At 38.6% G+C, this 27,149-nt stretch overlaps 1 protein-coding gene across 2 annotated transcripts; it reads left to right on the top strand.

Annotated features, from left to right (window-relative positions):
- Positions 1-594: 594 nt before the first annotated feature.
- Positions 595-25,838, top strand: LOC143860568 (Calcineurin-like metallo-phosphoesterase superfamily protein). 2 transcript variants are annotated; one of them, XR_013239751.1, is made up of 7 exons: positions 595-1,003; positions 7,271-7,512; positions 8,029-9,618; positions 10,043-10,184; positions 18,106-18,408; positions 18,498-18,537; positions 25,384-25,838. XR_013239751.1 is itself a non-coding variant. In XM_077371268.1 (5 exons), exons 1-4 carry the CDS (start codon positions 706-708, stop codon positions 10,157-10,159), a joined length of 2,247 nt encoding a protein of 748 aa, XP_077227383.1. In that variant the 5' UTR covers positions 598-705; the 3' UTR covers positions 10,160-10,184; positions 25,384-25,838. The 2 variants fall into 2 exon arrangements, 1 of the variants encoding a protein (XP_077227383.1); XM_077371268.1 differs by lacking the exons at positions 18,106-18,408; positions 18,498-18,537 and having other exon boundaries at positions 598-1,003.
- The last annotated feature ends 1,311 nt before the right edge of the window (positions 25,839-27,149 follow it).

Here is a 27,149-nt window from a genome sequence, read left to right as displayed (position 1 = left end):
CGATTTTGGAGTTTTATTTGTCTTCATTCGGACCATTATCATGATTTGCACATAAACCCTAATATTTTAGGGCATTTTGTTTTGTTTTTATCAATGTTTTTTTCTTGAAATGTGGGTTTGATGTAGCCATGGGTTAGGGTTTCATTGTTTGTGGTGGAGGTGACGGCGGTGGGCGAAGATGGCGACGGCAGCGGTGGCAGAAGGTGGCGACGGTGGCGGTGGCCGGAGGTGCCACGGTGGCGGTGGGAAACGGTGTAACCCTAATCTCTCTGCAAATGAGGGTATTTCTATCCTCAAAATATTAACCATGGTTAGTTTTAGTCTTTCTGTCAGGTTAAACTGACGGACCGTTGACGGAGGGGGTGTACTTGTCACGTTTTGAAACCTCACGGGGTGTACTTGTCACGATTAGAACCACAGGGGTAGAAGTGTATGTGTCAGAAACTAGAGGAGGTGTAACTGTAATTTTCCCTAGTTTTTATTAATGTCACATTATTTTTGTTGCTCTACTAGTTTTTTGGCCTCCATATGCCATGTGTTGATTCGATGTCAAAGATCATTCGATAGCCAGTCTAGTTTATGCTGAGGTCTTTTGGTATCCCTCCAGATCAACGGTCTGGATTAAAATTGAAGCAGACTATAGTCTTATCAATCATCTTCCTCCGTCTCATATTTCAGAAACAAACATCTCTCTTTAGTCTTTACATGGAAAGGAATGCCCCCAGAAAAATGGGTTTTGTTCTCCTTTTGTTGTTTCTTTGTATTCCCTCTGCAACCTTCTCCAATCTCCACGAACACCAACCAATTGAAGAAATAAAACCCAATTCAAGGAGTGTCATAAATGTGGAAGGGGGGCCTGATTCTGTGATCTGGGTGGTTCAGCTCTCTGATCTCCATTTTAGTGTTTTTAATCCAGAAAGATCTCTTAATTTCAGAAAACTGGTGCCCCCAACCCTTGAAATGATCAACCCATCTCTGGTTTTTATCACTGGTGATTTAACAGGTATGTTGGTTGCTTTCATTATTCTGGATTGTACAACTTACATGTTTCTTATTGGTTTTGATAATTGAGTTGTGGGTTTGAGATACTATCTCTTTTTATTTCCCATGTTTAGAGAATACTTTGTTTAGTTTCTTATTGGTTGACAAGAAAAAGGATGTTTGGGTGAAGCATTTTGTCCCTAGGGATTGAGCTTTGTTGCAGTTATTGCCAACATTGCTGGAGAAAATTTGTTTAATTTTGAGGTGGTTCTCCAATACAACTATGTAATTGTTTGATGTATTTTGCTCAAGCTTACTTTCGTCTCTCTAAATTCAACCTTGAAATAATTGAGTGGGCCTGTCAGTTGTGTTGAAGGGTAGTTTTTCTCAAATTATGTCTTATCTTGTGGTTGCTTGCTTATAGAGGCTTGAAAGTGAGTGTAGGTTTTTTAGTCATTAACCTTGAAGTGTTTCAAATAGATCTTTCTTTTGTTCTGCCTCCACCATTACAGCCCTCTTCTGATGGATACTTTAGCAAGAGAAATTGTTCATAGGCAGCCCATTGTACCCAGAGTGCAATTTCATTAGTGTAGTGGGTTTTTTTTTATGGGTTGTTGATTGTATTTTCCTATCTTTGTTGTCAGCCCCATCTTTGTTTTTCGTTTATCTTTTCTTTCACTTTGCGGTTGTCTCTCAGGAAAAGAAATCCTTTTCACCCAAGTTCTATGCATTGCTTTACATGGAAACCAAGGGAATTCTTCAAAGAGATTATTAGTGTCGAACTTCCTTACTCTAAGATCTTTGGCCAGGACTCATCAATGGGATACTTTCAGCATTAATTATTGATTCATAATGCCAACTTTGATAGTTGATACAGTAGTGTAAATGTTGATTTACGGCATCCTTGTTCCTATACCTTTCATATCACAATCTGATGATGGACCAGAAAGAGTTCCTCAAGGAACCATCTTGCATTCTTAAGCATTGTATTAGTTACTCATAATGTTTTTTCAAAAATTTAAAATTAAAATAAAATACTCATAATGCCAAATCTGACACATCATTCAAGAATTGTTTGCCTAATTGATTAGGAATCTATTGTATATATGCTATTTTAATCATCGAAAAGGTTAAAAAAACTTATTTTGCTGATTTTAATTGGTTACAGGATTTTAATAGATGTTCTTGTTGAAGTATAAATGATTAAATAACACAAACTCTAACAACTTAATCTTTTGGAGTAATTGGTTGTTTCACATGGTATCATGCTGCATCAGCATGGGTATGAGTGTCGAAATCCAACACGATATTGAGTGTAAGATTCAGCAAACCTCGAAAAAAAAAGATTCTTGGATTTGCCAAAATATTTTAATCAATTCTCAAATTTTAATTATAACAAATAATATATTGAAAATGTTACTAGGGTAAGTAAATATAATGTTTAATTTTCATATATAAAACTACCCATTAGGATGTATTAAACTCAAAACATGCGGAAATTAAAGTTGTGGTAGCAGTTTTCAGGAAAAAAACAAACAAATGAGACCTAAGTGTCGCTATGAATTCTGACGTATCGAAATCCGAGACGAGTATTACACGGGTACTTCACCCATTCAGAAGAATCCGTCTAACATAGGGTACCATTTAATCGAGTATGATGATTCGACTTATAAAATCCCCTAGGAGATGACTTATTATGATATAATATGTGGGAACTCTGAATAATTCAATATTTATTTTTATTTGCAATATTTATAGTCCACACTTGGCACTTAGCATTTTGTATGAATAAATTTGATGTTTTAAGGAGATGACTTCTAAATTTCATTCATGCATTGTAATTAATTTGATGTTGTAAGTAATAAAATGTGTCTTTTTATTAAATTTGGTTGAGATAAGAATTGCTTATATTTTTGCATTTTTTTAATTTTTAACTACTTAAAAAATCCCGATCGAAGTGTCTTTTCTGAAATGAAACACCGAAACAGATGAAATATCGAAATATCCTGTCCCACTAACCAAAACAAAGCGCCAAACGAGACACACACTAGCCGAAACTAAATGCCAAACAAAACGGTATTGATAATTAAGATGTTGACATAGGAGTTAACTCTTGTTCTTTTTGATAAATCAGGATAATATTGAAATCAAATGTGTACCAAAGATCACCAACACCCACATAAATGTTGGGCTTCTATGTAAACTTGGTAATTGAAATACGTAGCAGCATGCAAGCAGGAGCTGGGTCTATTGTTTCTAAACTAGCAAATGCAGTTGCGTGGTAGAACACTATTTCATTTAATCAAATCAATTGGAGAAATAATGTGTTACTATCTGAGTAAGAACAGTGAAACAACAATTACTCCAAAAGCTTAAGCTGTTATAGTTGGTCCTATACAACTTTAATTTCTGCACCTTTTGAGTTTTATCCATCCTAATGGTAAATTTTATATATGAAACTAAAACATTATTTTTACTTTCCTATTAAAATTTTCGATATATTATTTGTTATAATTAAAATTCGAGACCCGTGTAAGATACCAACACTCGTATCGGTATTGATGCAACATAGATGGTGCCCCTCATCATAACCACCAACAACTCCATGAACTTCATCATCAGGATGAATGTACTCATCTTCACCGCCTGCAGTAGCAACACCTGCAGGTTTTCCTATTGATTGCCAACCTAAATGCTCTGTGGTAAAACAACTGGACCATCTGCTATCCAATCCATCAAGACATCAAAGTTGTCTAGATTGATGGGGTCCCTAGTGATTGATGATTTCCTTTGCAATTCCTAGTACAGAATTTTATATTTTCTAACGAGTTTAACTTTAAACTTGTATTTGATTCTTGAGAAGTGAGACATTGATTAAACTTAAATCCTTTCTTAAAACTTCAAATTATAATAGACAAAAACTAGGTCATCCAATCTATGGTGCTCCACCCTATTCCTCTTTGTGGAGTGGATGTGTTAAAAAATACTCTAGTTTCTTTTATATTTAGTTTCTCTTGAAAGTTAGCTAAGAATCCTAATTGCAAATCTTTGCAATTATAGGATATTATTACATGTGTACATTATTCAACCACAATGATAAAATAATAATGAGTTAGGCAATTAGCAGAGTATTACTAACTATTGAAAATTAAAATGAAATAAACTTCATAAAAGAAACAAAAATACTTGAATCTATATTGGTTCAATTATGGATTTCCATTGCTATGCCGAAGTATCTTGAGGCTTTGCGATACTCCTCACATGAGCAGTGGCGATGTCATGCGTACCTTCTTCAGATACCAATATGCTTATGCAATCCACCAAACCTTTGATGACCTCATTGTGCCTGAAGATGTTGTGAAAACAAAGTTGGGTTGAGGATTTACTCGCTACATGAAGGGGACAATGAAGCTTGTCATCCCATCTTATATCAATAACTCTCCAAATGGACGTGTACTCGGACTTCTTATTTGTTTTTTTAGTGGCGCGACTTCTTATTCTTTAGCCTCTCTTGTATGGCTTACTTGGCTTTTTATCCATTACCTCATACAAATAACCCATTGCAGGTTTTCTTGGTGGTCTGCCAAGCAAAGGACTGTCACTAAAGGCTCACTAACATACAAATTGAATCTACAATTGGACCAGAAGGATGACCAAAAAGTATTGTCTAATCGTGTTTGAATAATTCCTTGCTCAATGAATGTTTTACATACCTATAAGAAGAATATTTGTCAGACACAAACATTTGTTGCAGAGCATTCATATTTGTAAAGAAATTTATTCTGAATTTCGTCCAAGTAGGATGACACAAATCTTTTCCTTTTGTGATTTTTTGCTCAAGTAGACAATCCTCCATGATTGTAGATAAATCATGTTATCTTTCGAACTCTCTCTCTACCATGTTTGCTATAATAGGGTCCATTAGAAAGTTTAATATTTAATCTCTAACTTCTTCCCTGCCGATTTATAACTAGGCTCACAATCAATTATAAACTCCTTAATGTTCTCCGGACCTACTTTTTAACTATGGGATAAAAAAAAATCTAATGAATCGACATATTTAAGAATCTTCACTGTGACATATGCATCAACATATTTAAGGAACACAACTCCTTTGGCCGTTAAACTAGAAGTTGATTATTGAACATTATTTTGTATCCGGCTATTAAAAACCATTATTTTGTATTTATCCATCCATCGACCATAATATTATAGTCAAAATTTCCATGAGGAGTTGACCTCAGCCAAGCTGTTGTGTATCTCATGCACGATTTTTTTTAATATTGACCCTCTTGAGTCATGGAAAGAGGATGCCCTATAACCCGACGCCACAACGCCTACTGCATCAAAACATTGGTTGCCAATATGGAGAATTGGCAATATTGAAAGCGAGATTAGCATCATAACAAAATTATTCCAATTGTCATCTCGGCCCGATCAATGATTTCTTTTGTTGCAAAAGCATTTTATGCTTGGTTGGGATCCAGGGTCGTTCGTGGTGCAAAAAAAAAAATGTTTAACACCCTCCTTCCCCGTGCCCCACGCCCACGCCCAACTTTCATTTTCTTCTTTCAAGTCTCATTTTCTGCAACTTCTTTTTCCTCATGCCTCGATCTACCTACTGGGGGTTATTTATACCAGTATCAACATTTTCATCATCATCCCATCCTCATTCAACTTCTTGTAGCATACAATATGAATTACCAACCTCTGCCATAATAATAATTTTTCTAGTTATTTTCTTTTATATTTTTTTAATTTTTTTTGAAAATTTCCATTTTACATGAGCCCTTGTACATGCATGGTTGTCGACCCGTGACTCAATTTCTTAATTTAATGACTTGTGACTATACTCGACTTGTGACTAGTAAGAGTTTTTTACAATAACAAAAATTTAGTTGAAAAAATATAATTATATATCAAAAGATGAAGCATGTAAAAATATAACCCAATAGCACATAGATAAAGCACTAAGCAAAAAAATATAAATAACTATATGCTTGTAACTTGGATGCACAAAAATAATTAAGTTCTAAGTTCCAACTTCCAAGTTTTCAACCATTAAAACAAGAAAGCCCACGCCCAGCGACTCGGCTTGACTCGTAAGAGTCTTATTTTTTCGAGTCGACTCCCAACGACTCGTTCGAGTCACCAGACGACTCGGACGAGTCTCTTCAACAGAGGCGAGTCACCCATGCAACCTGCCTCGAAAACCCAACGACTCGACTCGACTCGGGAGTTGACTCGCACAACTTGGAAGACTTTGAGAACTATGCGAGTCAACCATGCAACTCGCCTCGAAAGCTCAGCGACTTGATTCAACTCGGGAGTTGACTCGTACGACTCGTAGGAGTTTGACAACTATGCTTACATGCTGTCACTTTGCATAGAACACACGTTTTTTATTTCATAGAGTAATACCTCCACTTGATATAATTTTGTTACAACACGTGCAAACTATTTTATTTCGTTGACTTGACACCACTATACCCAAAATCCATGCCAAGCCATCGGCTCTAGCGGGAGCAAAAATAATGGATGGGACTTCTCTAGGAGGCCTTAAACATATCTTGTTCTTTAAATTTAATTGAAGAGACTCGAGACAATGCAAATAAAACCTTAAATATCATATGCTGTGTATATTGTATTAGAGGTACATCTTTTGAATACATCGTTTTGAAGAAAGGCACATACTCATAAAAACACCCTTTGGAAGTAGAAGAAATGCCATTTGAAAGTGCAATAAATAGGAAAGTAAATCCAATATAATGACAATAGAAGGATTTGAGGAAGATAGAAGTGTTGAAGAAGTGAAAAAAAATAGAGAATTTGGCGGTTTTAATAGCTCTAAAAAGATACAAAACACCCTTCGAATGGCTATAAAACAATTAAAAAGGGTTAAAAAGGTAAAAAATACAAGAAAAGAGCAGTTGGAGGGCATTTTAAGAAAATTAAAAAATCGAACGAAACAGACTGTTGTACCCTATTTTGTCATGTTTCGTCAGAACAAAATGGACCAGTACAAAATGAATTTCTGACCGAGATGTTGTGTTCCTGTCATCTGTACCGGTTTCTTACAAAATGTTTTGTCCATTTCGGATGAAATGAAACAAAAATGTTAACTAAGGTCAACTTCCAACATATTAAACTTATGCTTCAAATGAGCTCATAAAAGTGTGATGGAAAATTTGAAACGATGGTTGATGTTTTCCTGACATGGCATATGCAGTTTTAGTTTGTTCATCTAACATCAATTTTTATCTTTGATCTTTTTCTTTTATTTGGCCAGATGGAAAAAGCAAAGATTTGTTAACGATGAAACAAGATGAGGAGGAGTGGATGGAATACAACAGAGTAATGGAAGAGGTCGTTGAAAGGAGTGGACTGGACAAGAAAATCTTTTATGATCTTAGAGGAAACCATGATAGTTTTGGTGTACCTGTAGTCGGTGGCTCATTTGATTTCTTTCAAAAGTATAGTATCAACGGTGGATTAAGACGAACTGGAAATGTCCATAGTGTCACTTTGCAGGTGAGTAGTTCTCATCTTGGTTATTGGTGCTCTCAAATCTTTTTGGGAAAGCATTACATTGCAGTCAGTTTTTCGAACACTCAATCTACCATTCTAAAACTGACTGCAACAACTTTTTGAATTGAACTGGAGAGCATTTACAGACTCATCTCCTTTCGAACATTCAATCTGGAGAGCATTCAAAAACTGACTGCAAATAGAAGCAGTTCCAAAAAAAAAACTGACCGCAATTTACCATTTGAACACTCAATCTACCATTCAAAAACCGACTGCAACATTACCATTCACAAAAAAAAAAAAATAACTGCAATAACTTTTTGAATTGAAAACTCAATCGGGTACTTGGACAAATTCCAAGTCTAGCAGGACTTTGGTCCTTAACGGGTATAAGGTTTTGTGTTTTAAAACCCTACTTTTTGATGCTGATGGTTTTCTTTTGATATCCTTTTCTTGTAAAACTGGTTTACTAATAACTCGGTTGATACTTGATGGCGATGAATCTGCTGCAATCTGCAGGGCGGTGGATCGAAGCATTTATTTGTCGGGTTTGATAGCACCATGGACGTTGGTCTGCGTGGCCCAACAAATCTTTTTGGGCATCCAACAGACGAAATGCTTGCAGATCTAGATTCAGAACTAGCACAATGGGATTCTCAAACAATGGAATCAATAACAAAGATTTCCTTCGGACACTTTCCACTATCATTCTCAGCATCCTCAGATTCTGGAAAGAATTTGAAAGATGTTTTTCTCAAACATTCTATCTCTGCGTACCTCTGTGGGCATCTCCATACAAGATTTGGAAAGAATTTGAAGCGGCATCATATATCAGGACATCATTTGGATTCGTTAGACGAGTATTTTCAACTAAACATGCACCATGGAACTCAAGGGAACAATGCAGGTAGTGGGAATTGTTCTAACAAAATTGCACCTGTCAAAGAATTTTGGGAGTGGGAGATGGGTGACTGGAGGAAGAGTAGGATTATGCGAATATTGGCTATAGATGCAGGTCATGTCTCCTTTGTTGACATCAACTTAATCTTGGGAGCTAAGAAGACAATTATATTGCCAACATTTCCTCTGGATTCACAGGTCATGCAAAGAATTTCAATGCAGGATAATTATATTTGTCAGTCCACGAATACCTCATCTTACGAGACAATTAGGGCTTTGGTATTCTCAGAGCTCGAGATTGTATCGGTTATGGCAAAGATATATGATTCTAGGCCTGGAAGTCTCAGTTTGATAATGGAGGCAATTATGAAAAAGAAAGAGGAAAATGGAACAAGGGGAGATCTATATGTCGCACCATGGAACTGGAAGGCATTTACAGACTCATCTCCGGATCGTTTTTGGCTGCAAGTAGAAGCAATTGACATCTTAGGCACACCCACTTTTAGTCAACTAAGGCCGTTTTCCATCAATGGATTTACCGCGAAACTTGATTGGCATTGGAAGGAGTTTCTAGTTATGGGTTGTCAGTGGGCCGCCTTATATCGTCCAATGCTCTGGTCTCTTCTTGTATTTCTCTTCTTCTTGCTTTTTATTCCAAAAGCTTTTCTCATATGTTCAAAGGAGCATTACTCATATAAGAATCTCAGTGTGAATTTCAACGTAAAAAGTGTCAAGAAATGGTTTTGTGGTATTTTTTGGGTTTTAGTAGAGCTTTCCAGGATCACATCAATATGGTTTACCATGTTAATTTACTTGCTATACCTCACATTCTTTCCATGGTTATATGGGCAAGTTTTTACTGAAAGTGGCAGTATGGGATACATGAACCTCAATGGCTGGACATTAAAATATCCAGCGAGAGCTGTAAACAAGTACATTGGGGTGCCAGATGTGATGGTGGTTGTTCTGCCTCACCTTTGTTTTGTGGTGTTGCCAGCTATTTTGGCTACGGCGGCATTGGCTGCAGAAAAAGCAGCGTATCGAGTGCATTATCTATCATTGTCAGGAAAGAAAGAGGATGATTATGATATAAAGAGTAAGAGACATGGGAGATATGAATTCCGCAGCTCATTTTGCTACTGTTGGGGCCGTTGGATTAGGAAATTGCTCTTGGTTATTTGCCTCCCAATTTTGTGGAAACATTGGAAGGTAAGAGTTGAATTACTCTTATTTATTTTTCTGTCTTTCTTCATCTGCTTATTGTTCTTCTTTCTCTTCTTTTCCTGCTTTTTTTTTCTGCTTACCCCTAATTCCTTGCTCTGGCAAAATAATAACTTCTTTTTGCATTTTAATAAAGTTGTTTTGGGTTGTTGTAACGTGGGAATGAGTGTTTCGTTTAATGGGGGGTTTCTTTTTTCTACTATCCTTAAGGATATGGATCTAATGTCTTAGAAACTTGAAGCCAGTTGATCCATAAGAATGGTGGTGACTGTCTTATTTGTTGCTTGAAATTCTTTTGTTTTCATTCAATTTATGAATTTTCCTTTCTCAACTTTTGCATGTTATATATTTATTAAGGGGAAACTTACACTGTTTTTACTTCTCTCTCTTGATTTCATTACCTTTTTAACAGAATTGCAGAGCTCTGACGAAAGCTTATGAAATGAACCCATTTCTTCATTCCCCTGCATATAGCTTGCTGATTCCACTATTACTAGCTTATGCTATCTACAAGACCAAGGGTAGTTAGATTGTGTGGATGAGTATTTCAGGAGGTAAGATTCATTTATATTTATTAAGATAATGTTGAATTTATGAATTTCCCTTCCCTGCTTTTTATGAAATGAACCCATTTATGCGTCTTACTTTTATAAAGAAAACAAGAAAAAGAAAGAAGGATCGTGTTGTAAGGTTGTTCTTATGCAAGGTGATCTTGGGTTTAAGTAACTCAACTGGCGTTGGGGGTGTACGAGCTCTAATTTTTCTTGGCATGACAATGAATTAAATGTGCACATATTGAAAAGTGAACAAATTTCCCTCTCAAGGTTTATTTTATTAATTTCAGATGATTATAGGTGCCCTCTCCAGCTCTAATGGCCATTGATTACATCAACATTGATATTAAAAATTGAAAACCTTTGATTATCAAGTCACACCTATTCTTGACCTAGAGTCTCCACTAAGAGGAAAAGTCCCATTATATTCGGCTTACTGCATTGCTCAAGCTTAATAGGTGTTTCGATATAGACGTGAGGTCATATTTTGGAACATAGGAGATTTATATACACCATTACAAGATGTATATACGTTCTATGGAAGAACCTTTGTAAACTTACGTGAATTACAACTTGTGTAAATGGCTTGTTAGGAATTTACCTTTATGCCCCTTGGATCATATACAATATATACGGGTGTGAGTGGCTGATTGGGGAAGAAGTAGAAGGGTGCGAGTCGATAGGATTAGGGTTAGGGTTCTATCTGTTTAGAAGAGAAAAAAATAGGGTGTGAGTGGATAGGGATTATGATGCAGGCTAAGAAGAGAAATAGAAGAAGAAGAAGAAGAAGAAGAAGAGAAGAATTAGAAGATGAAGAAGTAGAGAAGAATTTAGGGAGGACAAGAAGAAATTAGGGAGGAAGCACTCAAAACTTATATCAATTCAATTAATCATCAGAAGGTAATAATAAAAGCTGTAACAAGGCCTATATAGATGCTTTTAACAATCCCTAAAAGAAAGAAACTTGCTTAATTAAGAGTTTCTAAAAGACTAAAATAACCCTAATAAATCAAATATACCCCAAAATACCCCTAATAACACTGAAAATAATAAAAAGATTCCTAAGGGGCACTAATAAAAATAAAAAAGATCTCTATGGGGCTCCCCTAGGGCGGCCCCACGGAGAATAAACTGGCAAGGGACGTCGATCTCCATCATCCCCCATCTGAAAAAACTCTCATCCGGAGAGTGAAGAGTCTGGTACTGCTCCAAGATATCGGGGTCCGAACGACGTAGCTCCTCCTCTGTAAGCCAAGTAGCGTCGGAATTTGGTCGACGATGCTACTTGACAAGATAGCGCTGAAACCCACCTGGCGTGATGTAACGATCTCATCGGCAAGTATAGCATCAATATGGTCGGCAAGAAGTGGTGGAACTGGCGGCACCACTGGCATTGAGGTTGGAATAGAAGTGCTGGCAGTCCAACCTGTAGAAATATCTATCGGCATAGTAGGAGGCTAATCAATACGGGACTAATATTCATATAAATATAAGCAGGTAAGTCTATTAAATATGCATTAGGTCCATACTTACGAAGGATACGAAAAGGTCCAATGGCTCGAGCATGTAACTTTTTGAAAGAACGATGAGGAAAACGCTCAGGTCGTACACGAACCATAACATAATTGCCTTCATTAAATTCAAGGTTCCTACGATGTACATCAACGGCTAGTTTGTAGTCCTCGGTAAGTAGATGCTCATCGATCATTGGTTCCTCACTTGGAATCATGTCCTCTATCTGCTCTGTCACATACTCATCTGCTTCCTCATCATCATCACCGGCACATCTACCTGAGATGAAGGAGAAGCAGCCTCTCTAAGTCTCCGGTCTACGGCTAGCCTATGAATTGAAAGCTGTAAGTCCCTTATGGAGGCTTCGTATCAAAGCTCTCTCTTCCAGTTATTATCTCTACCATAAGATTAGGGCTGCAACTAAGCCGAGCCGAGCCGAACTTTGAGGTGTTCGGGCTCGGTTCGCTTAGTTTGAGTATCGGCTCGTGTTCATGACGAGCTTAATACTATGGGCTTGAGCTCGGCTCGCCAAAATTCAACCAAGCTCGAGCCTGGCTTGGCTCGCGGCTCGTTTAGTAAACGAATGAGCCCGAGCCAAGCTTTTAATGAGCCAGGCTCAAGGTTGGTTGAGCTCGGGTTCGGATCGTTTAGTAAACACATTCCAAGAACATGGTATCAAACAAATACCATTAAGTATTATAACGAACATAATCCGAGCTTTAAAGCTCGGCTCGGCTCGGCTCGACTTGTTTATGAACCGAGCCTAAAAAGTTCACGAGCTTGTCCAAGCCGAACTATACAAAGCTCGAGTTTGGCTCGTTTATTTGACGAGCCTAATTTTTGGGCTTGGGTTCGGCTCGTTTAGTAAACGAACGAGCCCGAGCCGAGCTTTTAATGAGCCGAACCCAAACATGTCCGTGATCCGGCTCAGTTCGTCTGCAGCCCTACATAAGATGCATTGATACTAATTTGAGGTTGTGAAAAACTTTCCTGTTGAGGCTCCCATGGTGGTGGCTCTTTTTGGAACATGTCAAGTAGTGCATCAGTCAACATCATAGAGTCATCTTGCTTCACAGATGCTTTCATATTCTCAGATCAGTTGGAAAGTACCCAGTTGTACTCCATTTACGTAACTGTCTCATACAAAAGGGTCCCTGGATTTTCCCAGATGGATCCTGATAGTTGCACATTTTATCCATCTCAGACCTTTTCTAGCAAAACAAATCCTGACCGGCTACTATGGTTGTAACTGGTCACCCAAGAAATTCTCTGCTTCACTGCACCTTAGAGTGATTGAATGGTTGAATGGAAACTTTCAGCTCGGTTTACTACAGACTGAAGTGGCTAACAACTTTCTGATCAAGGATTGATAGCAGCCAGTTATCAACTATTCGGCATTAAACCACTTATCAGTTGGAAAGTACCCAGTTGTACTCCATTTACGTAACTGTCTCATACAAAAGGGCCCCTGGATTTTCCCAGATGGATCCTGATAGTTGCACATTTTATCCATCTCAGACTTTTTCTAGCAAAACAAATCCTGACCGGCTACTATGGTTGTAACTGGTCACCCAAGAAATTCTCTGCTTCACTGCACCTTAGAGTGATTGAATGGTTGAATGGAAACTTTCAGCTCGGTTTACTACAGACTGAAGTGGCTAACAACTTTCTGATCAAGGATTGATAGCAGCCAGTTATCAACTATTCGACATTAAACCACTTATCAGTTGGAAAGTACCCAGTTGTACTCCATTTACGTAACTGTCTCATACAAAAGGGCCCCTGGATTTTCCCAGATGGATCCTGATAGTTGCACATTTTATCCATCTCAGACCTTTTCTAGCAAAACAAATCCTGACTGGCTGCTATGGTTGTAACTGGTCACCCAAGAAATTCTCTGCTTCACTGCACCTTAGAGTGATAGAATGGTTGAATGGAAACTTTCAGCTCGGTTTACTACAGACTGAAGTGGCTAACAACTTTCTGATCAAGGATTGATAGCAGCCGGTTTTCAACTATTCGGCATTAAACCACTTGCAAGAATTCTGCTTCAGAATTCTATGAGTTCTCGGTCTTTTCTCCCTTACAGGACCTGAATACTCTATCAAACAAGCTGTAGGCCTTCACTAAAGCGTCACTGAAATTACAGAAGTCAAGCAACTTCCAAAACCCAAACTAAAGTTTACGAGCCCAGATGGGACTAAATTCGTATGTATCTCAGAAACAGTTCCTTAATCACTGATTTCAACATAGCAGTGAGCATTAATACTTGGGAACTCATGCTGTTCCAGTCCAGATCCACATTGAAATAAGCAGCTAACCAATGCGCCGAACCAAGAGCTACAGGAATTGATAAAATGAAATTCAAGACTGAGAGTTGGAAGCACTGACCAGGAGCATGGTTTTAAATTTCGGCCTAAACGATTCATTCCGGCCGAAATATTTCGGTTTCGACACAAACCGAAATGAAATTCACATGAAGTCGTTTCTTTACAATATTTCGCTTTTGAAATTTCATTTTTGGACTTTTTTTTTACAAAATTTCCACTGAAATTTTAAAAATGTACACCGAAATTTATGAAATTTCCACCGAAATAGCCGAAATTTCAACCGAAATCGCCGAAATTGACACCGAAATTTTAGACATTTCGGTCAAAATAAAAAAAATAAATGAAATCATAATCATATTTTTACATGATTTAAGCCGAAATTTCAGGCCGAAACCCGAAACATTTCGGTGGTGGCCGAAAACGACACCGAAACCGAAATTTAAAACCTTGACCAAGAGCTCAATTATAAGCTTTGAACAGAAAGTGGGGCGTGTGATACCAAACCAAACTCCAATAAGATATGGCCAAGGTTTTAAATCTCGGTTCCGGTTTCGGTTTCGGTCATCAGCGAAACCGAAACGTTTCGGTTTCGGTACGAAATTTCGGACGAAATCTTGTAAAAATTTCAACGAAATTTCCTAAATTTCACCAAAATTTCCAAATTTCACTGAAATTTCCGAAATGTTTCACCGAAATTTCATTGAAACGCTGAAATTTCCGAAACGTTTTGGCCGAAATTTAAAACCATGGATATGGCGCAGCCATTACCATTAAAACGGACAAATCATGGAACAGGTCTAGTGCCAGGAATTGAGGCTATGATTCCAATATGGCATTGAAAGCATGTGGTTGAAGTCCTCTATTTGAAATTGATCGGGCAATGAACAGATGGCAGTAAAGGGCCGTTGCTATTAAAATGATGGCTTGTGTGTTGGAATTCCAGTCTAACATGTAAATGCCCAACTCTCCTTGATCCCTAAATCCTAATGGATGTCAAAGTACATGCTGTCAGACCAAGCAACAATTGGCAATTAGAAGAGTTCCACTTGTCTTCCAAGGAATTTAAAGCCTCTTAAAACTTGTCATCCAACTGATGGCTATTACACTCAACACATGCTATTCAAAACCTGCATCACTACAAGCTACAAGGAACTAAGCAGCAATGACCTGTCCAACATTCAACCATCTGCCAAAACTCGTTGAAGTTAAACAAAGTAAATTTCCTGCACTGGACTTATTTCCTTCTTTCAATTTTGGAGAGCTAATGAGATGAGAGTCCAACATTAATTATATGGCTGAAACTACTTTAATTGCTCTTCATAAAAAATACTCACTGGAACGTTAACAATACCAACAAGAACGATTACCTGATGGCATGTACATCACTTGATCAACTTCTAAGGATGAAAATTTCTTTTAGGCATTACCAAATATTTTGAAGAGTGTCCTAGTATGAAGAAATAACCTCTTGGATTTCCTGATGGAATTAGATTCAAATGCCAATAGAAACTCAGGAACATAAGGACTCGCATATCTAGCTTGAGTATGTAAGTTTCTTGAAAAAATTCGAGATCAACTGATGAATTTCATTCCAAGGTTGTGTTGAATTAGTGCAGGTGAAACTCAATTGTAGAAAGACACTCGTACTCTGTTCTCGTGGCCTCTAAACGAGGTCTAAGAGTAGAAAATTGATTGGAATCTTGAGTGATGTAGGGGATCGAATTTGCTCAGGATTGGTAGACCGAATTTTTCTGAAGGATTCATTAGCCGACCCCAACTAGCTTGGGGCAAAGGCTTAGTTGAGTTGAGTTGAGTATTGGTAGACCGAATCTAACACACAGGAATTGAAATTGGACAGGCTTTGTATCTCAAAGAACAGAACCGATTCCGTCTTCAAATCTGAACAGATCGATCACTTAAACAATATTTGTCCTTGCGAGATAGGATTAGCGAATCTCACTCAAGCCAGGTGCATATTCAACCAGAATCAGAAACACATTGGAACTGAAGAAAGCCAACTAAAAGCTAAATTTTCAGATCTGAGATTTCTCTGTCGTGCAACAGCCCTAAGACATTTGTCTCTGTTGAGAGAGGTAGAGAAAAGAGAGAAAGTAAAGAGTGAGAGAAAAGATTGAGTTAGGGTTCTCCCCCTCACTCATGTAATATAAATAATAAAGAGTAAATTACAAAGACAAGTATGCCCTTGGGCATTACAATAAAGACCTAAAGACCTGTTAACACTCCCCCTCAAGCTGGAATGTAGATATCTAACATTCCTAGCTTGTTACAATTATCAACTAACTTAGCTCTACTTAGAGGCTTCGTGAACATGTCTGCTAATTGATCTGTAGATCTGGTAAACACAGGAATATGTAGCCTCACTGAATCAAATCTCTAATGAAATGACAATCCACTTCAATATGTTTGGTCCTCTCATGGAAGACTGGATTCGTGGCAATGTAAATGGCGGATTTGTTGTCACAGTATAACTGAGCTGGAGAAGGAGGAAATCCAATCTCTGAAAGTAAGGAACGTAGCCACATGAGTTCGCCACTCGTATGAGACATAGCTCTATATTCTGCCTCGGCACTGGATTTAGACACGACATCTTGTTTCTTACTTCTCCATGAAACAAGATTACCTCCAATAAAGGTGCAATATCGTGTAGTAGACAGCATATCAGCCGGAGATCCTGCCCAGTCTGCATCAGTGTATCCTTCAATTCTCTGGTGCCCATGCCTCTGAAATAACAACCCTTTACCTGGCGAACTCTTCAGATATCTCAATTTCTGAAGTACAGCAACCCAGTGTGAAGTGCGAGGTGAGCTCATATACTGGCTAACAGCGCTAACTGCAAAGGTAATATCTGGACGTGTAACAGTAAGATAAATGAGCTTACCAACTAAGTGTTTGTATCTCCATGGATCTTCTAACAGGACTCCCTCCTCAGGGAGTAATTTTATATTCTGATCCATAGGAGTTGAGGCAGGCTTGACTCCCAAACAACCTGTCTCATCAAGAAGATCCAGAACATACTTCCTCTGTGAGAAGTAGATACCCCTAGTCGAATAAGCAACCTCAATGCCCAGGAAATACAGAAGACGACCCAAATCCTTAGTAGAGAACTCTGTCTGAAGGAAGGATTTGAGCCTTTGAATGCCACCTCTGAATGGTACCTGTATCGCTACCAGTAGAGGACCAACAACGAGCAAGTAGAGACAGGGATGAAGACTATAAGCAAGCTAATAGACCGCGGCTTCGTGAGGACAACATATGCATAAGGGAGGCATGAGACAGCCTCACGACATAAAGACAAAGTCGAGACAACTCCGAGCCACAAACATCGCAATGAAGTAAGTACAAATCCAGAACAACACCATGAAGATAGGTATCAAGCCGAACAAGAAAATCTAGGGCATAGCTATGACCCAAAAGAGGAAGAAGAGATTATGATGGATCAGATTAGGGCAAGGAAGAGTGGGGAAAAGAGGGTACTGTAGCAGGAACGGTAGCGATGTACTGTAGCAGTACTGTAGCGATGTACTGTAGTAGTAGAGGTGTGCATTAATCGGTTAAAACCGAAATAACCGACCGAACCGAATTCAGTCGGTTATTTCGGTTCGGTTACCAAGTGTAACGGTTCGGTTTCGGTTACCTTCCTTATAAAATTTCGGTTTTCGGGTTCGGTTTCGGTTTTCGTGCAAAATTATTTCGGTTTAACCGAAAGTATAAAAGAAACAAGGGTATTTCATAATTCATGAGTGAATATAGTGTAACCCACAGCCTTTAACTTCTACTTTTACTAGAAAGTAACTATTTTATAATAAAGAAAGTATTATCATGCATGCCAGCTGTCTCTAACTTTTTCTTTGAGAAGAAAGTGCATTAAATTTCTCTGCAGCCAGTGACATGGGGATTTGACCTCTCATGTAAGTGGGCCCCATTACAGTCATGACACCCATCAAATACCCATAATACCCCAACTGTTTGATGCCTTTATTCACCCATCAAAAGTCTAGTTTCTTCATTAAGAAAAATCTAATTCTGGGAATCTGTTCTCCCAACTCTATCTGTAGCAGGCTAGGTGGCGAGAAATCATGGGAAGGTGGGTCAGAATCTCGTGCAAATTAAAAAGGGGATTTCCAAATTTTTTACAAAGAAAGAGTAGATATAGAAAGATTTTATAAAAAGAAAGGCTCTTTTTGAAGAAGAGAGAGAGAGAGAGGTCGATCCACCTCGCCGGAATTACAAGAATCGGTGTTTGACCGAGGCCGGAGCCGGTGGAAAAATGCTCCCCTTCACCTTCTCCATCTCAAGAACTTCACCTTCTCCATCTCAAGCAAATAGGGTTTTGCAACGCACCAAAACCCTAGGGTTTTCAGGTTCTATGATTTCCTTCCCCATTTTCTCCACTTCTCTTCTTATTTTTCATTCTTACTGATTTGCAGCTTTTTTTCTTTTATTGTTGCAGATTTAGGACTCCTGCTCCATCCTCTTCAGAGCTGATTTAGGTAATTTTTTTGTTTGGAAATTATTTGTTAGTTAATTGCTAGATTTTGTTCTTACAGTAGTGGCATATGGTTTAGGGTTTCTGATTTTAATTCTCAGAATTCTGTTTTCGGTTAAAACCGAAATTGGTTTTCGGTTTCGGTTCGGTTCGGTTGACCAAACAATCGGTTCGGTTTCGGTTCAAAACTTTGGGTAACCGAAAAACAGTCGGTTTCTTGATTTCAGTTATTTCGGTTCGGTTTAAACCGAATAAGCACCCCTATGTAGTAGTACTGTAGCGAGTACTGTAGCGGGTACTGTAGCAAAGAATGGAGGGGTTATGGTTAGGGTTAGGGATGGAGAAGATGGAGGTGGAGGTTAAGGTTAGGGCTAGGGAAAAAAGAAAAAAAGAAAAGAAAAAAAAAATGGCCGTAGGCATCCATGACCTAGAGCTTTGATACCATGTTGAGAGAGGTAGAGAAAAGAGAGAAAGTAAAGAGTGAGAGAAAAGATTGAGTTAGGGTTCTCCCCCTCACTCATGTAATATAAATAATAAAGAGTGAAGTACAAAGACAAGTATGCCCTTGGGCATTACAATAAAAACCTAAAGACCTTTTAACAGTCTCCAACACAGGATTCGGTTCTAGCAAGGATTTTTAGGACTTCTGATATACAAAATAACAGGGGACAGATCACTCGCCAGTCCTAAGAATAGAATTTTACATCAGATCTTCCGCTCCTATTTTCCAAGATCGGCAAGAATTTAGGAATTCTTACAGCTAAGCTCTGATACCAATTTTGATGTGCTACTAATGCACGGATCAGCGGAAATGTTTTTACAGAATTTCTAGCAGATGTAGATGATTTTTCTTGGAAAAAATACAAGAAAATGAGCAGAAAATGGCTATTTGTATGACAAAATTACAAATCTAAGGAAAAGAAAAAGGAATTTTCTTCATTTCTACTTGGAATTCACAAGTAGAGAAGTAGAGGAAGAAAGAGAACTCTTCCAAATTCAAGAAGTTTCCTTGCCAATCCATGAAGAAATCCCCAAAGTACACAACAATCTCCTTCCAAACCCACTTCAAAAAGAATCCATCTAAAAACTTCCTGCATGCCACCTCCTATCTCCTATTTATACAGAGAAAGGTGGGGTCTAGAAGTTTCCACATGTGGTTGCCATCTGGCACCATGCCAAGGGGGTATGCGGCCCCCTCCATGTGGCCCACAACTACCACCCTTGTGATCCCAACTACCATGCCAAGTGGCATTGGTCCCTACTTGCCTCCAACCACCTTCACCCTCCTTATTACAATCACCCCTATATTACACTCTAATTGCAAGAATGCCCTCTGTGGAATAATGTTGTAGGGTAGTTTAGTCATTACTTAGAGTATTAGGGTTTTTATTGTCATTGTATCATTCTTGCCCTAGATGGGCCTATATATACTTGTATACATGAGGAGCTCCCTAGTGGAGACCCTCCATCTCTCCATTCCTCTTCTTCTTCCTCCCTTCTAATCATAATCTCATTTCTAACATGGTATCAGAGCATAGATCCTAAGGAAGGAAAAGTAAAGAAGAAGTGTCTATCCTTTTTTTTGAAATGGCAAATATATAAATATAAAAGAGAGAGAAACAGGGGCCCCGAGATGGACCACATAAAAGAGAGAGAAACAGGGGCCCCGAGATGGACCACAGCCAAGGATACAAGGAGCATAAAAGAAAAGGAAAAGAAGATTACAACTCACAGCGGAAGATAATCAAGCCATTCAAGAACCGAACACCTAACCCCACACCTAGCCAACGAATCCGCCTCCCCATTGGCTGATCTCCGCACATGCTTAAAAACAATAGACGATCCCGAGATAAGATCATCAATTTCGTCAAATATAGAGGAAAATCTCTAAGGCGGAGGCACCCTACCCATGAGCCACCGAATCACATTTAGAGAATCATCCTCCACAATAGTTTTATCCAACATCTCACCATTTAATCCTTTAATACCATAAAAAAAGCCCTAACTTCAGCCTCTGAAGCATCACATGACCAAGGTTTAAAATTTCGGTCGAAATCTTGTACAAAAATCGAAACCAATATTTTATTCATTATTAAATTTCGGTCGAAATTACCGAAATTTCGGTAATTTATATTAAATTAATTTAAAAAACAGCTTTTTTGGGTCAAATTTCGGAAAAACCGAAATTTCGGCCAAAATAAATGACCATTTCGGTTTTGGGTGGTTTCAGTGTCGGTCTCCACCGAAATCCGAAATTTCAGATTTCAGTCGAAATTTAAAACCATACACATGACCCAATAGGGCCAGAGTAAGCCCACTCAACATTGCCACGGTCATTGCGACATAAGCCGCCAACCCCGACCGGGCCGGGGTTACCAAAACAAGCCCCATCAAAGTTCAATTTAACCATACCAGGGGGAGGATGCTCCCACTTCTACACAATTTGATTCCCTCTCTCACTACTAAAGCAAACTTCCCTCCAACCCTCCCATAAGGCAAATGCCGATACAAAGCGGAATGATGGATGACATCTCGCCAAGATATAGCAAGGGCAATAACTCTCATATAAAGCCAATGCGAAGATTTAGCAATCCCCTCAAAAATTCTGGAATTCCTCTCTTTCCAGATAACCCACCATGTAGCAAGCTAACAAATATTCCACAAGATTTTTCCATTCCTTCGCCAAGGCACAAAACTCCATTGGAGTAGCAAGTCCAGAATAGATAATGGTAGAACCCAAGGAATACCAAACCTCAAGAATATAAGACTCCAAATTTGGCGTGCGAATGAGCAGTGCATGAATAAATGATCCACAGATTCCCCATTCTCAAGGCATAGAGGGCAATGGTCAATAACCTCTCTCCTCATTTCATGCACACGCCATTTTCCCATCTCTCGCATATCTTTATTTCTCTCGCTAAATTTTTTTTTCTTCCTTGTTTTTCTTTATCTCCTTATTTATCTCCACACAAATCCCTGAAATATTTCTCAGATTTCCCCCATATCTTTTTTTTCCTTGCGCAAGCCGTAAATCTCTCTCAAGCTTGTCGTGAACCTTATTTTGTGTGAAAATCTATGTTTCATGCGCACTCTCTCTATCCCTATTTTCTCTTTCTCTACCTATTTTCTCTCCCCAAGATCCTTTTTTTGTCTCTTTTTTATATTGTTTGGCTTCTATGCCTTTGTATTTGTGTAGATCTACTTCAAACAAACAAAAAAGTGTCGTCTTGTATTGTTGTCTTGATCTTGTCTTGTTGTCATCTCTTTATTTTTTTCTTTTTCTTTCTTGGCTTTCATGGCATTTGGGTTGTTCTTCAAGGCGCACACCAAGTGTTCGATGAAATGTCCAAGAGAGGTGTAGTGCCTTGATTGTCTTCGTTTCGTTTCAAGTTAAAGGTATTCGACCTTCAACTTGAGGGGGAGTGTTCTCATGTAGTTCTCTGTTGTTCTCAAGTAGTTCTTTGTATCTTTTCTTTCAGGGGAATGTTGTTATTTCTCTTGATGTTGTCCTCTTTGTTGTCTTCTCTTGAGGGGGAGTGTTAGTGTTGTCTTCTTGTTACTGTTATCTTAGTATGGTCCTCTTGAGGGAGTGTTGTCCTGTTCATGCCTTCCTGAGGGAGTGTTGTATTGTTTTCATGTCTTGTTGTTCTTTCTCTTGATGTTGTCCTCTTTGTTGTCTTTCCTTGAGTGAGTCTTTTCTTCATATCTTCTAGTCTTGTTGTCGACTTGTCTTGTTGTCGGATTTACTTATGTTATCTTGTCTTCTCCGGGTTCATGTAGTCTCGCACGAGGGGGTGTTGTTGTTCTCCCTAGTCAGTCTTGTAGTCTCCCTTTTATATTGTTCGTTCTCTCGTCTCTTTATCTTCTCGACTTTATGCCTTATTCCCTCCTTTTCCGGGCGACGGCTTCCATATCCATCATTGGTATGCTCTCTTACAGGCGACGGTCTTTTCCCGTCGACCTCTCTTTTCTGGGTGATGGTTTCCCCATAGTTGGTCGGCTCCTTTTCAGGCGACAATGTCCATGCCGCCGACCTTGTCTCCAGACAATGGTTTCCCCATCGTTGGTTGGTTATCTTCTTCCTCCTTTTCCATGCGATGGCTTCCGTATCCATCGTTGGTCGGCTCTCTTACAGGCGACGGTCTTTTCTCGTCGACCTCTCCTTTCTGGGTGATGGTTTCCCCACCGTTGGTCGGCTCTTATCAGGCGAGTATGTTCATGCCGTCGGCCTAGTCTCCAGATGATGGTGTCCCCATCGTTGGTTGGTTTATCTTTTTCCTCCTTCCATCGACCATGTCACCAGACGATAGTTTCCCCATCATTGGTTGGTTATTTTCTCTATCTCTTCTTCTCTCCAGGCGACGGTTTACCGTCTACCTTATCTCCGATGGTTGCCCCATCGGTTATCATCTTCTATTGGCACAGTGCTGCTTAGCTGGTGTTCCTGCTCGTGTTGCTTCGCCGTTGCTCACGTGCGCACCTTTGGTGTGCCTTTTTTGCTCGATGGATCGTTGTTATTCCCCTGTCGAGGTGTACGTTTCGATCCTTCGTGGTTCCAGACATATTTGCGAGGTTCTCATTCAGGGGGAGACCCGGTTGTGATTGCTCTCGCCGTAGTGCTACTTCAGGGGAGCTGTTCCTTTTTTGTGGCCACTGATCTCGACGACCGTACTCTCATGGTGGTTGTTATCTTTTTTGTACTTTCCTTATGTATTCACCGCACCTGCTTGAGGAGTGTTATAACAAGCTGGATGTGTGTGAGATTATGTACTTTTTTGTTATTTTTTAGTTGTTTGTTGTAGTTTTCTTTATACCAAGTTGGAGTTCCATAACATATACACTCCAACTTGAAGGGGAGTGTGGAATAATGTTGTAGCGTAGTTTAGTCATTACTTAGAGTATTAGGGGTATTATTGTCATTGTACCATTGTTGCCCTAGATGGGCCCATATATACATCGTATACATGAGGAGCTCCCTAGTGGAGACCCTCCATCTCTCCATTCCTCTTATTCTTCATCCCTTCTGATCATAATCTCATTTCTAACTCCCTCATTACAAAACCACTCAAACACCCCAAAATTTATAGAATTATCCCTACTACAAGAAAGAAGGCTACTAGTAAACTACCACCCATCTATCTACGAAACCCCAGGGCTTTGACCGGGGTCACGTCCATACATGTATTGTGGTGGTCATACTCTTGGAGTTACCCACTTCGATCAATTAGCCACGATTTTGACTGGATACAAAATCACTGGTGTTCGATCTAGTGGTATTTTATGGGAATTCTATCAATTGGGCGAGACAATGATTCACATGCTCATTTTTTCATCAACTATGATGACTCAAAGGAGTTTTTGATTTTTGATTTTTTTTTTTTAAAGGAAAACACGGACAAAGACGAGGACTGAGCTGACGAGTGGATGATTTGACTCGGGGGAGTTTTCAAATAGTTCTCACCATCATCTTCCAGTTCTTCATGAACCATTCGTTTTCCCACATTGAGTTGAAAACGGCTACAACACACGAGTGTATGTATGAAGTTCAAGTTTTTGAAATGCATTTGTAGTTCCACCTCCCCCAGTTGCTTTTGCATGCGAGGAATTTACCACCACGAAGCGAAAAGTGCAAGTTGGGATACGTTTAGATGCCTGGATTCAATCTTGTAGGCTTTGTTGATTTGTAAACCAGATGAAGAACTAAGTCATGTTGATCAGTTTTCTTAGTTGGCATGATCTATTTTATGTTTTTATGGGAGGAAGCTGGCTTCGGGCTGGACCCTCTGTACTCAATATCACCCAGGTTGCATTCCTCTCGTAGAAATTACTATGAAAAGTTATAACCTCCATTATAGTTGAAGGTGGCAACAAGGGATGGATACCCACACATAAACACACAGAAAACTGAATGCAGAGAGAGAACAATGATGTCTCAACTACCAATCATGTTGATGCGCTAACATCGTGAGTGGACCTATCTCTGCAAATCAGGATATAATTTCTCATAGGAGATTCTGTTTCCCATTAAACTGAAATGGCTAGTATATTAGCATAAATCATGCATGGATATTTTAGGACTAGTTCGGGTGTGCAATCTCATTGGATTTTGGTTGCATTAGATTGCAAATATACTCACAAATTACACCCACAATCCAATTAAATTGTGCATACAAAGTAGTAGCCCTTTGTGATCATTAATAATCAAAGCCCATTTCTGTTGTGAATAGTTTTCTTTTTCGCCCATCAGGAAAGCCAAGGTCCTGTCGGTCTCGCTCTAGAATTTTGAGTTTCTTGAACAGTATGACCTCCATATGCCCATCTAACAGTAAAGTAGTCATTTGACTAGAGGTGAATATTGAGAATTACTAGCTCTCTCTCCTCTAGGAAAACCTAGTCATTTTTTCTTTCTTTTTCTCTTTGAGAAGAAATTCATATCGATATATGTGAGATTTCAGTAAATCTGTGAACAAATTTGGAATTTTCGGATTTAGAGGCCCTCCAAATTAAATATATTCCTTTATTTAATTTCATGCTTTTTGAGAAATGATATCTGCATTCCCTTGTTTCATCGTGCCACTCATTCATCTTGTACTTTTCTAATTAGCTCTTAAAATCTCTTAACATTCAATAAAATAATATTTATTTAGTTGATGAGTGAAAGAGAACCATTATCATAAGAAGGGAATGCGATATCATTTCCAATATTTTTTTCATCTCATTTGTAATTTAGTTTAAGCTTATTTTTTTCATATCACAATCTTCACTGTTCATCTTTCTTCTTTCTTGAGGGTTTCTTTGGTTTCTTAAAGCAAAACTCTAAACTATTCCTTTTCCCTTGGTATATGAACAGGATGAACAGGGATGCTTCTAAGCTTGACATTGTGACCAGTAACTGTTACACCAGAAAAACTATCACCATTTGCTATTGAAAATCCTGAAATAAATACATTGTGCCGCCGCCGCAAGCTATTTGGTTGCTTTGGAAAAATCTAATAAAGAAAAGGGGTTGATTGAAAATTTTGATTTGGCTACTGTGATAATCACACCAGGGGGAATTTCGCAAGCTTGAATTTTTTCGGTTTATATTGGCCGATACCTATACTTTTGTTGTGTAAGATGAAAACTGTTTGTTATCTCGGCAAAGAGATTGGCTGAGATGAAAAGTGATTAGGCCCCCATATTGGATGGACCATGTCTCAATATCTATTCTATTGAACAAATGTATATGTAATTCTTGATTTTTCTGTATTGAATGTTGACCGTTGGCTACACTCTTTTATGCATCCAGCAGTTGGTGATTTGGTTGGGGACGATTTCTGGAGCTTTGGCCATGCATGGTAGGGTTAATCAAATGAACGGTATCGATCATCAAACAATGGGGTCCACCTGCACCGTTGGCAAAAGTGAGTGACTTTTAGGATCAATGGTAAAAGGCAAATTTTGGGTTTTACAAGTCATAAGGTGGCTTAGGGTCATGGTTTGAAATTTCGGTTTCGGCATAAATCTCGAACCTAGCTGAAACTGAAATTTCGGCTGAAATTTTATAGACACTCGAAATGTCATTTTTTGGGCTGAAATATTGGCTGGCTGAAATTTTGTAATGGAATAAAAAATTAATACATTTTTCCTAATTTTGCCGAAACTTCTGAAATTTTGGCTGTTCTGATTTCGGTACGTTTCGGTGTCGGTCTCGACCGAAATCCGAAATTTAAAACCATGCTTAGTGTGTATGTGTGAGATCAAAGTCGTTGATCTTGTAGAGCATCACCAGGTGACTCACATATTCTTGGTCCCATCCTGAATAGACGTTGTTTGAGTAAGATTAAGGACACGTTTGGCTATCATGAATTTTTTTTTTTCCATGACAAATCGGTGTCTCCAAGTGGTGATGAGGGTGAAGTCGCTAAAAATCAAGAAACAAAAAACATTACTAGTGCCTCCGAGAAGTGGCAAAAATAGGAAACAGAAAACTCTACTCAAGATAGGATTAGTTGTTTCATGACTTCAAGCCACTTCGAAACGAGTTTCCAGATTTTTGTATCATGATTATTAGCTACTTCACCTGCCCTACCCCTCTCTCACCACTTGGAGAAACCGATTTATCATGAAAAAAAATTCTCGGCGGCCAGATGTGCCCACTTCCTGAACCAAATATGAATCTTTCAATTCATTTGGCTCTCACGCTCAGTTATTTAATGGGCATTCCCATATCTTTTAATGTGATCAGCATATCCTCTTTCCTCTATTCGTATTCCGTGATATCAGCACTGGTACACGATCAATTAATGTTTGGATAACATTTTTTCTATAATCCCATTTCGAGGACTCAAGGAAATACCTCGGATAGTGCCACAATCTATTCTACATACATCAATGTGTTGAGCTACTTCACCAAGTTGATGCGTTAGGTATCGTAGAATTGAATAATTGAAATTGAAAAGGATTCATTATTGAAAAGAATTGATAATTGATATTGATTAGTATTCGTCTCAGTCATGTATCAATTTTATTTTCTCATTACCATTAAGGAAACAAGATTGGGGATCAAAATCCAAGAGCCATTCATGAATTCACGATATTTAATGGTTCCTATTGGCCCTGAATTTTTTATTTTGT

This window comes from Tasmannia lanceolata, unplaced genomic scaffold (assembly GCF_043159265.1).
Source record: "Tasmannia lanceolata isolate RefF3 unplaced genomic scaffold, GAP_Taslan_0.1 ptg000037l, whole genome shotgun sequence".
NCBI classification, from domain to species: domain Eukaryota; kingdom Viridiplantae; phylum Streptophyta; class Magnoliopsida; order Canellales; family Winteraceae; genus Tasmannia; species Tasmannia lanceolata.
Note: the sequence above shows the minus strand (reverse complement) of the source record. Positions and strands in the feature narration are given on the sequence as shown.

Coding starts and splice junctions, on each gene's coding strand:
- LOC143860568 (XM_077371268.1), top strand. CDS start 706: ATGGAAAGGAATGCCCCCAGAAAAATGGGTTTTGTTCTCCTTTTGTTG. Junction 7,513..8,028: donor TCCATAGTGTCACTTTGCAG/GTGAGTAGTTCT, acceptor TGCAATCTGCAG/GGCGGTGGATCGAAGCATTT. Junction 9,619..10,042: donor TTTTGTGGAAACATTGGAAG/GTAAGAGTTGAA, acceptor CCTTTTTAACAG/AATTGCAGAGCTCTGACGAA.